At 39.7% G+C, this 13,923-nt stretch overlaps 1 protein-coding gene across 3 annotated transcripts in view; it reads left to right on the plus strand.

The window, feature by feature from the left end:
* SLC25A17 (solute carrier family 25 member 17) overlaps positions 1-13,923 on the plus strand; it is a 141,812-nt gene that overhangs the window by 40,594 nt on the left and 87,295 nt on the right. For 2 of the 3 annotated variants that reach the window (XM_063075741.1, XM_063075742.1), the window contains exons 6-8: positions 873-1,018; positions 1,111-1,206; positions 2,180-2,262. In XM_063075741.1, the coding sequence (XP_062931811.1) occupies positions 873-1,018; positions 1,111-1,206; positions 2,180-2,262 (325 nt within the window). Of the gene's footprint in view, positions 1-872; positions 1,019-1,110; positions 1,207-2,179; positions 2,263-5,652; positions 6,544-13,923 lie in introns of those variants that run through there. The other variant, XM_063075739.1, reaches the window with a different exon arrangement.

Genomic DNA, 13,923 nt, shown 5'->3' on the forward strand with positions numbered 1-13,923 from the left:
AATATCACATTGCCTGGTTCTCCTTTCCCATGTATCTGTCTTTGTAATTGGAACAGTGGTTTTCTTATAAGTCAGATCCTGTATAATGGACTGTATTAGTCCATTTCTGTTGCTTATAACAAAATACCTGGAACTGGGTGATTTAAAAAGAAAACAAAATTTATTGCTTACAGTTTCAGAAGTTAGGTAGTCCAATGTCCAGTCACATCTGGTGAGTCTTCCTTCTTGGTGACTTTACAGCAATGCAGAGGTCTCACATGGTAGAAAATGGTGGAGCAGAGAGAGGGACAGACTCTTTGTGCTCCCCTTTTAAAGCCCTCAGAACCATGCCCCTGACCACCATTATTAATCCATTCACTATGGCACGGTCCTACAATCTAATCACCTCTTGAAGGCCCTGCCTTTCAATTACCATAATAGGACTTCCTCTCTCTTAACACTGTCACAGTGGAGGTCAGGCTTTAGGAGGACACTCAATCCAAGGCATGGACTCTAGGAAATGATCTCATCTTTTGTTGTATTGGAGTTTGTTGTGAAACATGTGAGCTGTCAGTTCACATTTCTGTGTAATACATGGTTCCTGGTGGTGGTGGTAATTACTTAGGGAAACTTGACATTCTCACCCCAAATTGTTAGCAAGAGCTGCCTATGATTGAAGTTGGTCTCTCAATAACTTATTGATTGTCAGTGTCTGATTATTATCAAAAAATAGTTAACTGGTGAACTTGCCCCCAAAATATTATTGCAAGAAGGAAATCTTTGTAGAACCAATATGGTTTGTGTTCTGGTTACATATGAAAAGAATTCACATTGTCTTTTCTAGTTAGAGGATTGTCATTACGCTTTTCAAAAGTCTCTGATTTCTTGCTTAGATGCTTTTCACCAGATCATTCGAGATGAAGGAATCTTGGCTTTATGGAATGGCACATTTCCCTCCTTGCTGCTGGTCTTCAATCCTGCTATCCAGTTCATGTTCTATGAAGGTTTAAAGCGCCAGCTTTTAAAGAAACGAATGAAGGTAATCCTTGATTTTGTAAGCAGCCAAATAACAATCTCTGACCCCTTCTTGTTGTTTGAGTTGATATGGTTTGTACCTTCTTTGCTTTCCAGCTTTCTTCTTTGGATGTGTTCATCATTGGTGCAGTAGCCAAAGCAATTGCCACAACGGTCACCTATCCCATGCAGACGGTACAATCAATCCTGAGGGTGAGTGCGTGCTGGGCTTCTCCCTGCCTTTAGTCAAACGACATTCTAAAATACGCAGTCTCTTTATTTAATGCAATGTTAATAAAGCAATAAAGCAGTCAGTTGGTATATTAGAGTATTATTCCCCATCCATTTTTCCATTTGTTTGATATTCTGCTAACCAGGCTGGTTATCAGTTGGTTTCCCATTTGGTTTGGAATGAAGTGTACATTTACGATTTCTTAGGTGACATCGTATCTCAGGAAACCCACATGTGGAGAAAGGTTCTTTAAGGGCCTCAGGAAAATAGAAATTTGATTCCTTCTCATTCAAGTTGATTTGCTTGGTGCTCTGGGGCAGATTATCCTTTACAAAATTAGAGGTTAATTACTTTTCTTTACTCAGGAGGAATTAGTGATTTAGCTTCTCTGAAACACTTTCAAATTTCTGTTTTCTTAATTCATTCACTTATTTATCCATTCAAATATTTATTAAGCACCCATTCTATGGGAGGAGCTGGGTATAGAGTGGTGAGTAAAACAGTCATTTCTGCTTTCAAGGACCTAATGGAAGAGAAAATGAACAGGTAAACAAATAAAATAAATAGGCAGTTACAAATTGAAAAAGAGCTATAAAGGAAGTGAACAGCATTCTGTGATTTAGTGGAGGTGAGGGCCTTAGCCTGATTGGAGATGGGCTTCTTTGAGGAAGCATATTTAAACCAAGATACAAAGGAAGATAAGGACCCAGCCATGCAAAGAGTGGAGGAAAGTGAATTTCAGGTAAAAGGAGCATGATGTGCTAAGAGCTTGGTGTGCATCTCGGTGGCTGGAGAGTAGTTCAGGGTGAGATTGGAAAAGGTATTAATTGGATATTTTTATTATTGTATACTGTAAAACATTACTCCAATATGATTTCCTCTCCAGGTAAAAATTGAGATAAAGAAAGCAGTAATAAACAGTAATTATTTATCTTTTATTTCCTTCTTCCCCAGTTTGGACGCCACAGACTAAACCCAGAAAACAGAACATTGGGGAGTCTTCGGAATGTTCTCTATCTTCTTCATCAACGAGTAAGGTGAGCTTTGTAGATGCTAACTGTCTTTCAACAGCTCTCTCTGACAAGGAGAGGTTGGGTTTGCTTCTCTAAATCTTACACTATTGCCTTGGTAGTCACAGCATCAGCCTCAAAAACATCTCCTTTGCATACTGTGTTTAGACATGTAATATGGCAGCATTTTGGGCAATTATGGAAAAGTTCAGGTCCTTATTCTTTGATAGTTACAAATATGAAGAACTCCTTCAGAAAAGGAGCCCTCCTGTAATCTAATATACAGACCATTCTGCCTGGATGGTGTTTCCATCAATGGCATGTCTTATGATCTCTCTGAGGAATATAACTTCTTGTAGAATAGTAGTAGTTGTGGGAAATAGAGGGGGGAGTAGGAAGAGTAATAACAATTACGATGAAGGTGATGTTGGTAAGAGCAGCTAACATTTTTGAGTGTTTGCTATGTGATAGACACTGAACTAGATACTATACAGGGCTAATCTCACTTAGTCCTGACAATAGCTCTATGAGGCAGGAACTATTATCTTTACCCTGTTTCATTTAAAGAAAGTGACACTTAGGCCGGCCCGTGGCTCACTTGGGAGAGCGTGGTGCTGACAACACCAAGTCAAGGGTTAAGATCCCCTTACTGGTCATCTTTAAAAAAAAAAAAAAGAGAGAGAAAGAAACTGACAATTTAGGGAATTCAAATAAGTCAGGGACCTCCTTTGAAGCAAAAACTGCTACAACTTTATTATTTTTCCTAGATACAAGATATTTTGAAAGTAAACTTATTATAAAAATAGGATATGCATAGGATAAAAAATAAAATCAAAGACAAAGAATTGGTATAAAGTAAAAAATAAATACTCACCATACCAAGTGTTGACAAGGATGCGGAGCAACCAGAACTTTCCTATGCTACTGGTGGGAATATAGAAGGATACAACTGCTTCAGAAAGTATTTTGGCATTTTCCTTAAAAAGTTAAACATACACCTATCATAGGACTGAGCCATTCCACTTCAAGATACTTATCCAAGGAGAAATGAAAGCATGTGTCTACACAAAGACTTGTACACAAATGTTAATAACAGCTTTATTTGTAAGAGTGAAAAACTGGAGGGGCTGGCCCGTGGCTCACTTGGGAGAGCGTGGTGCTGACAACACCAAGTCAAGGGTTAAGATTCCCTTACTGGTCATCTTTAAAAAAAAAAAAAAAAAAACTGGAAACAAACGCAAATGTCCATCAGTGGGTGAATAGATACACAAGTTGATATATTCATACAGTGGAAAACTACTGAGAAATTAAAAAAGAAGAAATTATTGATACATGAAACAACATGGAAGAATCTCAAAATAATTATGCTGAGTGAAAGAAGTCAAATAAAAAAGAATTCATTCTATATGATTTCATTTCTATGAAATTCTAGAAAATGCAAACTAATCTATAGTGATAGAAAGCAGATCAGTGAGTTACCTGGGGCCAGGATAGGCATATGGAGGGAATGATTTATAAAGGGACATTAAGGATATTTTGAGGGTGATGGCTGTGTTTACCATCTTGAATATGTTGATGGAATCGCGAGAATACTTGTATACCTCAGTCAAAATTCATTAATTTGAAGTAAGCTGAACTTTAATAAAAGCTGTAAGTACACGCATACATAATCCCTGCTCTCTCCTTATTCCTTTTCCAAGAGGTAGTCACCAATCATAGTTAAGTATATATATTTCCAGAATATTATATAAAACATGTATTTGCAACATATATATGCAGCTTGCCTTTTTGTAAACAAACATCCCTTCACATTGGCATCTGTGGACTTATTTTTGTAGTGACTGCCTAGTTTCCTATATATCATATACCATGATTTATTTACATTTATTGATGGATATTTAGGGTGCTTCCAGGTTTTTGCCTTTACAAACATGCTGAATGAACAGCCCAAAAATTTAGCTTTGTACACCTGTGTGATTATAATTGTAGAGAAAATTCTTTTACGTGAAATTACATCATTAAGGAGTTTGAACATACAGAATTTTGATAGAATGAAGAGCTTTCACTGCACATTAGAATGTTCTGCAATGATGGAAATATCTGTACTGTTTGGTAGGGTTGCTACTAGCTGCACATAGCTATTGAGCAATTGAAATATGCCCAGTGCAACTGAGAAACTGAATTTTTAATTTTTAAAAAATTTCAATTGCCACATATGGCCAGTGGCTACTACAAATGCAGTATACCATACCAGGCCTCTCCAAGCTTTTGTGTAATTAAGAATCACCTGAGATGCTTGTTAAAATTCAGATTCATGCCTCCTTTCTGGGATGAGGCCTGGTACTCTACATTTCTAAACAAACCCTGGTGTTTCTGATGTGGGTGAACCTCACCTTCAGAAACACTGAGGTAGAGTTTCTTGGGTTTCTTGGGTTATCATAATTCAGATTAGTCAATGAACTTTAGAATAGTTAGAAATTCATGAGTCAAGTCTTTTTGTTCTTGTTTTCCCCTAATAATAGGTTTTCACACAGCAAATGTATAGTAATAGCTTCTGAATGGAGCACTTGATTAGTTTTAATATCTTAATCTGCATTGTTATGTGTAGCCCTGGAGTTGCTGATGAACTAGCATATGTGATTAATCACTGTCAGCAAATAGCTTTGGAGAGATCGTTTGCTCTGAACTCCTGGTTCCAGGCAAAGCATTCTTCTCTGAGGTTAGAGCAGTGGCTCTTAAGGGTGGTCTTCAGGCTGGCATCATCATCCCCATCACTTGGGAGTTTATTAGAAATGCACGTTCTTGAGTCCCATCCCAAACTTAGTGAATCAGAAAGTCTGGGAATGGACCCGGCAATCTGTGTTTTAACAAGCCCTTCAGGTGTTAGGGTTGCAGGCTCAATTTGAGAACCACTAGATTAGAGGGTCAAATGTATGGGAAGTCTGAGAATTGGGTAGCTTTTTGTTTCTGTCTCTTTCTCTTGTTCTGTTGAGGCTAAAATGATCTAAACGAATTGGAAGGTTTCCTACCATTTAAGGACTGTTAAGTTGAAATAACTGAGTTGGGAGAGCATTAAAGTTAAAATCTAAAAATTCTTAATTGCATCTCAGATTTTGGCATTAACATGGTTTTAGGAGATTTTAGGATCTGCATCCTATCATTGGGATGTTGTCAAAATTCTGCTAGTTAATGGTGACTATCAAGGCAAAGTATTGATGGCTCGTAAATACTAAATTTTCATCAGTCCCCAAATACCTTTAAAGATAAGAAATACTTTGACAACAGAAGTCTGTGTTAAGATCTAAAACCTCCATTGATTGTTTTGATCAAAATAGCTGTCCAGGTAGCATATTTCTCTGATGCACAACTTGACTTTTACAAAGAAAATCTTTTGTTTTTTCAAAACTTTTCTTTTAGGCGTTTTGGAATAATAGGACTCTACAAAGGCCTCGAAGCCAAACTGCTGCAGACAGTCCTCACTGCTGCTCTCATGTTCCTTGTTTATGAGAAACTGACGGCTGCTACCTTCACAGTCATGGGGCTGAAGAGTGCACGCAGGCGCTGAGCTGCCTTACACTAAAAAGTGCAGAGGATGCTCGAGACAGGGGGTTTCCTTCTGAGCAGAGAGAAGTGATTCTCCTTTTATTCTGTCTCCTTCTACCATAGATTTTACCCTCATTGGCTTGAAAAGCACCTGAGGGTAAGCAGGGAGTACAGCCAGTTGGACCTATTGCCTGCCAACGTAATTTTTATGATGGATGGTTGGATTTGGGGATGAAGGTTGGACTAATATGAAAAGAAAATATTAAAAACCGAAAAGTGAAAGTTTGTGGGGTTTTATTAGTTGTCTTAAAGGGAATAGACTATTGCTTTCATGTATTATCTTTCAATTTAAAGTTTTTCTTCAATTTACAAGCTGTTCTCTTTCCCTCAACTCTCCCCCAGGTTGCAGGACAAATTTAATAACATGTAATTCTCTTCAGGTACTTTTGTATGTCTTAATCTTGGTATTTTCTTCACTAAAAATAATATGACTGTGCCATGGGCATGACTTTATTTTTGTTGGGCTTTTTTCCTCCTGCTTAAGGGGAGGTATCTTCTTTAGTACATGAGCTATTTATTTTGTGGAGGAAATGAAAATTATTAATCCCAAATGATTCTCTTATAAACTATTTGTAAACGTCACTCATTCATTACTGTTTGATGTAAGTTTTTAAATATTTATTTTGAATCAACTCTTTTACTACATAGAGTGCTTGCAGTTTTATGTCTATCCATACAAGCCCCAATCAGTCAAGCCCCAATAAATTGTCAGCATAAAAGACGTTCTTGAAATTTGCTCTTTATTAAGGTATCACATTGGGTTTGCAACAAGATGGTAAAAATCACAAGAAAGGGAGGGGGAGCAGATACCTTGTTTAGGCTCTGGAATATTTTCTCCCTTTATAAACTCTTGGTGGAGGCTGTATATTTTGAGAACGAACATCTGATTGAAGTATTTCACTTGGAAACATTCCTTAGAGTCCTGCCACTCAAAGTGTGGTTCATCAGTAGTAGCATTGACCTTAGCTGAGAGCTTGTTACACATGGAGCCCAGACCTTCTGAGTCATATTCTGCATTTTAGCAAATACCCAGGTGATTCATATTCACATTAAAGTTCAGGAGACCTGGGGCCCCTGACCCGACAGAAGATGTGATTAGTTTCAGTGATAGAAACCAAGATAAAAATTTTCTCAAAGGAGAGATAGACTAATGTATTAAAACGACCTCTGAAAAATCTAGGAGTCCTCTGTCATCATTTGCTTTCCCCTCATAGCACATTGTTAAGGTGGTAGGACTTTTATTATGTAGCTAGGAGTGAATTTAGACACTTCAGGCCACTCAAGAAGCAAAGTTCTCCTGACATTAGAACCCTGTCATTAGTTCTCCTAATGTCAGGAGAACTCTTTGGATTCCTATGACTTAGCTTTTGTCCCTACAGAATGACAGGTTTTTCCTTTATAAGTCCATGATTCTGTCATTCAGAGGGAGTAATCATAATGTATTTCATTACTCAGTATTTACTTCAATTTTGAGAGTGGAAATTTCCCTGTCTCTATTTCCTCTCTTTAGTCCCTGTGGTAATTTCAAAATATGTGACAATTAAGCTGATAGTAATTAAAAGATTATTGTGTTCTAAAAAACAAGAATTAGGAGGAGCTAATAATTTGGGAACTAGACTGAACATCTGTCCCCTATTTAAGCCAGAGAATTGAAGACAGAATTGGTCCCATGACTACTTTTTATTTTACTTTAAGGTTTGTATGTGTCTGTGGTGGACCTTGAGTGGGAAGCACAAAACCACTATTTTGATTTCTGTACAGGACAAGAATCATCATAAAGGTGCCATGTGTACATGTATTGTTTTAATTATGCTGTTTGCTTTGAAACTTGAATTTTGGAATCAAGAGTATTGTCGGTTGGTATGTTAGAATAATTTTCAACTCAAGTTATATAGCTATTTTAGGTGTTTATGACATGAGGATGTGTTTGTTTGGATTTTATGAGAACAATATAATATTGAGGTTCTGTGTTCCTTATGGAAGCTTATACACTCACCAGTTGAAACTAGGTAATAACTCACCTAGTTTGGGAAAACTAAAGAGTTAAAGTTCATGCTAGGAAAATGGAAATTTTTTCTTTTTGATACTTTGTGCAGTTTCTCTAGAATATGAGGAGTAAGAACCTTAGAGATTACTTTAGTGTCAGTACAGTAGAAAACTTAATTTCTGCATTTAATCTGTATTTTGAAGTGGACACTGTAATATTTCTACCCTTGTCTATTTTACAATTAAGTTTGAAATGCAGAAATAGGATTTATCATAAGAACATAAGTAGTGAGAGTTAGAAATCTTGGGTTTTATTTTAGTTCTGCCACCAACTACTAAATTACATCATGTCCTTGTGCTTTAGCTCTTTGATAAGTGGAAATAATAATTCTCACTCCCCACTTCAGAGGATGTTTGAGAGCTAATGATGTCAGCTAAATCCCTTTATGATCGTGGGAAAGGCATGATCTGAGTGAAGCTTATGACAATGCCTAGATGTATGTAGCAATTTCCATTCTTAAAGCTTATGCACTTTCTCATTTTATAATCCAAATATCTCTGTGAAATAAGTAGAGACAAGTAACAACATCCCCATTTAATTAACAGGAAAATCAGAACAGGACTCTCAGTTGACTTGCCTCTTTGGAGCCAGGACTAGAGTTGTGTCTCCTGCAGTCTAATGTAATGATTAAGTCTAGGGTTCTGAAATTAGACAGACCTAGGTTCAAACTCTGGGCCTACTTCTTACCAGCTGTGGGAATAAAGCAATTAACTGAATTTTTATGAAACTCAGTTTCTTCAACTGTGAAATGGAGATCTTGATAAACCTACCTTATAGGACGATTGTGAGGATTAAATGAGATCATATGCATAAATTGCTTAGCACAGTGCTTGCAACATGAGAAGAGCTAAATGTTAGCAACTACTATTATTATATTATTATTATTGATTAGGGATGTGGCTGTTTGAATAGATGTAACTGTGGTCTAGTGGAAGGCACTCTGGATTTTGAGCCAGACCTGGGTTCCAATTTTCTTTTTCTTTTTAAAAAATTTTTAATTAATTTTTTTTTTAGGTTACATGTTTATGGGGTACAATTTGTTGTTTCAATACATGTGTATGTTATATAATTATCTAATCAGAATAGTTAGCATATCTATCACCTAAACATTTATCATTTCTTTGTGGTTATAACATTCAAGATCCTCTTTCTGGCTATCTTGAAATATACAGTACAATATTATTAGCTATCGTCACCATGGGCACCAGAATTTATTCTTCCTTTCTAACTTTGTAACTTTGTACCAGTCTACCAGCCTTTCCCCAGCCCCCTCCTTTTCCCTGCCTCTGATAACCACCATTCTACTGTCTATTTCTGTCTTTTTTTCTTAATTTACCCATGATAATTGTATATATTTATCGAGTATAATGTGATAATCAAGTACATTCATACTGTGTGCAGTGATCAATAATCAGGGTGCTTAGTATATCTATCACCTCAAGTATTTGTCACTTCTTTGTGTTAGGAACATTCAGCATCAACTTGACTAGCTAGTCAAAGATACACAGTACTTTATAATTAATTGTAGTCTCCCTATGTTACTATAGAACTCTAGATCCTATTCTTCCTGTCTCTCTGCCTCTGGGGGGGCACGGGGGCTGCTAGGCAGGCCTGCAGTGGAGTGACCCATCTAGCTGATCCTTAAGATCATTAATTTGAACTCCTTTTCCAGCAAGTTGGCAATTTCTGATTCTTTGGGATCGATTACTGCAGCATTATTTTGGGTTTTTGGTAGTGTTATGTTACCTGTTTTTTTACATTTCTTGTTTCCTTGCTTTGAAATCTATATCTGGTCAGTCAGTCACCTTTTTGAGTTTTGCAGGGTGGCTTGCATGAGAAAAGACTTTCACTTGCACATGCATCCTAGGGTGTTGATTTGGTAGAGTGCAATGGCTTTGTTCCGGATGGATGCAGTAGTGTAGACTCTGTGAAGTTTCTTCAGCTGTAATCCACTTTCACTATGTCTGCGAGTGACTCAGCAACCTTTGTTTTGGAGGTTTGTGGTGGTGGTGACACAGCTTTGCTGGAGGAGGTATCACTGGGTTGGTTCACAGGCCAGGGGTGTGCACATGTACCCTGTGGATCAGTCGTTTCAGGAACTGGCTCACTGGGGGATGCAGTTGCTGGATCAGTTTTCAGCCTGGGAAAGTGGGGGTGTGTTGTGTTAAGGTCTCCAGGACTGGTTTGCCAGTGGCAGGTTCACATTCTGCTTTTCTGACTAGGGGTGGGCCTGCCAGGGGCACATCAGCCAAGCTCTTTCTCACTCAGATGCGTGTGCATGCAATGACTCAGATTCAGTGATGGGTCTTCCAGGGGTGTGACAGCTAAGCTGTTTCTCTGAGCCAGGGGCATGGATGCACTTTGTCTTGGCTAGCTGAGTGTGGGTCTGCCAGTTGTGTCATTTTGGGGGGCTGATGTGAGGTCGTGCTTCCCTCTGTGGTTCAGGAGCTGGACTGCTAAGGGTGTAGCTGCTGCGCTGCTTCTCAGGAAGTGGGTGAGGCCACTAGGTGGGGCTGCAGTGAGTGGGGTCCATCCAGTTGCATCTTGGATAGTGCACATGGCTGCTAGGCATGCCTGCAGTGAAGTGACCCATCCAGGTACTTCTGGGCGGCGGGTGGGGCTGCTAGGCAAGCCTACAGCAGATTGACCTGTTCAGCTGCCTTTGTGTGGTGGGTGGAGGCCAATAGGCAGGCCTGCAGTGAAGTGACCCATCCAGCTGCTTTTGGGTGGTAGGCAGGCCTGCAGTGGAGTGACCCATCCAACTTCTGGACAGTGGGAAAGGCTGCTAGGCAGGCCTGCTGTGAGGGGGCCAGTGCGGCTGCTTCTGGGACTCTTGGCAAGGCTCCTAGGCAGGACAGTTTAGAACAGAACTGCCTGGCTGCTTCTCTGGGAGGGCTGGATACACTTCATTTCCACTGGCCTGAGGGTGTATTCATTAGGGTAGAGATCTGCAAGCTGTCTTTCAGGGTTGGGGGCTCAGGAGAACACAACTCACTCAGCTGGCAGGGCTGGGTGGTAGGGGAAGGAATGGCGGGGGTGGGGAGGGTCTGCCTGTTTGCTCTCTGGCTGGGGATGTGCAGGTGCATCAGTTCAGCAGGGCTAGGGTTGGCTTCCCAGACTGCAGAACTAGTCACAGCTGCTTTAAGCTGTTGGGATCAGGGCATTATAGCTTCACCTGTGAGTGTGCTGGGATGAGGGCGGAGCCTTAAGGCTGGGGAAGCTACATGCTGGCCTCAGATCAGGGCACACTCCCACAACAGCTCTGGTTTCAAGATGGTGCCATCCTGCATTGGCTTGTATCCAGAAGGTGGGAGGTGGGGAGTGCACCATTTGTGTGAGTGTTCTAGAACGATGCAGTATGTGTATTCTAGGATGCTTCCCACACTTGGCTCTGGGCTTGTCCTGCCAAAAGATCTGTAGGCCTCTTGTGGTAAGGATAGGGATTGGTGTGGGTCCTCTACCTACCTTTTCACCGCACGGGAGAATTCTTTCTGCGCAGATCCTGGTGTCAGAGACGTGACTCCTGAGTCCATGTGTCTCTCTCTCCTCTATGTGCCACCATCCTGGGCTTTCATGCTCCACGGGGATCTCACAGTCTCCAGCTGCACTCCTACGCTCTTCCACCAATGCTTCCATCAGTATTGAGCTGTCTCTTAGCTGTTCTGGTCCTTTTCTGTGGGAGGAATATGCTCTGGGCACCTCTAGTCCGCTGTATTGCCCCCTAATCTGGGTTCCAATTTTCTTTCTATCACTTAATAGCATTGTGGCCACAGACAAATCACTTAATCTTTCTGAGCTTCTATGTCTTTACCTGTCAAGTAGAAATGATTACCTCTCAAGGCTGATATGAGGATTAAATAAGATATATGGATGTGTGAAAGCATCTGGCACATAGAGCATATATATATATATTTAATAAATGCTGTTTGAACCAGGAAAATCAACTAAGTTTTACTTTGGGGCAGCTTTTCCTTTTTCCATTTCTCTTAATTGTGAACATTTCTTTTCCAGGAGACTTTCGATATATCTTCTCCAAAGAGAGGCCAAATCCAGTAATTTCATGTTTTATTAAGTATTCAAATTAAGTCTCCTGAACATTATCAGTTAATCATAAAACATGAACTGGTTCAATGGCAGAAAGTCCCTGGCTGAGCTAATGACACCTTAATTCTTTTGAAAAGCTAAAGAATAGTGACTTCAGGAGCCAAATGCCACACATCTGAGAGCCCTCCTCTGGGCATGTGAATTACCTAGCAGTGTTGAATGTCACTAGTATATGAAGTCTCATTTGTACGGTGTTCATGTATGCAATAAATGTGGTCGATTGACATCCCGCAGGGTTTTTACCACTACGTAAATGAAAGGGCCTTGGTTTTTAGTGCTGATCTTTGTGGGGCATACTGGTGCCCCTGAAAAGTATGTTCAGTGGGACTTAATGGGCATGAAAAAAGTTTTCCAGGGGCCAAGGAGGAGAAAAAAAGAAGAAGAAAAAATTACATTTAAAGACAGAGTGAAAAGCCAATTAAGAGATAGGATGAGGGTCAGGGAGAGGGAGAGACAAGGCATCCGTGCCTAGCACAGCACTAGAAGAAGAGATGTTCAGAAAATGTGTGGCAGGTACATACTGGGCAGTGAACTGTGGAACCCAGCAAACGGGGTCCAACCTGTAATGATATTGAAAGGGAAGGAGAACTCGAGTTTGGAACTAATGGAACTTCCACGCATTGAATGCCTGCTGAATGCCAGTCATGATTTATATGCATCTTCATATACTTTAGCTGAGGCTTAAAGAGGAACCTATCTACAGTCACACACCTCATGAATAAGGGTCAGAATTCCAAACTAAGGCTGACTCCAAAACTATAGACCACCATACTACATCCTTCAGATGTCTTTAAAAGTAACCCTTTTAAGTCCTTTTACAACCTAGAGAGGTATATGATTGAAGTAGTAATTCTTTCTGTGCTGAACTGCCTGTATCCCAATATGATGCCACAAGGCTCAAGTGGCCTCTGTATCCAAGGGTGTCTCCTTGAATCCATGCTATTTCTTCCCTCAGTGCCTTTATTTATGTTTATGCTTTCTGGTCTTTTCCTACTACTCCTAGTAAATTCCTCCTCAGTTCAGGCATCAGCTGTTCCTTAAAGCGTTTCTGGAGTTTTGCTCCCACCCACTCCCAAAGGCCTTTCTTTGTACTCCCATAAGATTTTGTGCATTTGTCTATCACTGCACCTACAACATTGCCTTTTTTAAAAAAAATTTTTTTTACTACATTGCATTTTGAATTGCAGCTGTCTGTCTGAATCTGTCTTCCCCTAGACACCCGAAGGTTTTTAGGGCAGGAAATGTGTCTTCATCCAGTAACAGAGTGTCTCACAGTAGGCACCCAGTTGTTGCCTGAGTGCTTCTGGCTAAAGATGGTGCTGACCTTTCTCCACTCAAATTGATCTGTTTGCTAATTAAGAGTTTACATGTTTTTGAAATTCTTGTACTCTGGTGTTTTCTTGGTTGATTATCCATTTTTCAGGTTTCTTTTCCTTAGATTGAGGTCGTACTTTTTTGAAGTATATTTTATTTTGCTAGTCAGTTGGCTTTTTTAACCTTTAAAGATTCACTGTTTCTTTGCTTTAGTTGGAGTCACCAAAATTATCTACCCTAATGGTGTTGTTTATATAGTTGTTTCACATGTACCTCATTCTTGTTTGGCTTTGGTTTCTGTAGAACCCACTGGCAGAGTAGATGGCCAGCTAGGTAAGTGGTTCCCTATGTGGGTGTCGTATGGAGGATCTCATTAAATTGCAAATTCCTATTCTAAGACTAACATTCTATTCATTTATTCAAGAAATCATTCTGATTTCCATATGCAAGCACTGTGAAAATGTTTGGATTATACAGATGAATAATACTTAGTCTCTGCCCTCATGTAGCTCATTGTTTAGTGCAGGAGTCAGACAAAAAGAACTTAGAATTCTACCACTGATGTGTTCTGATGAGAAATGTAAATGTTCAGGAGTTGCTTTGGGAGCATGGGGTGGCCG

Source organism: Cynocephalus volans, chromosome 12 (genome assembly GCF_027409185.1).
Source record: "Cynocephalus volans isolate mCynVol1 chromosome 12, mCynVol1.pri, whole genome shotgun sequence".
Lineage (NCBI taxonomy): Eukaryota > Metazoa > Chordata > Mammalia > Dermoptera > Cynocephalidae > Cynocephalus > Cynocephalus volans.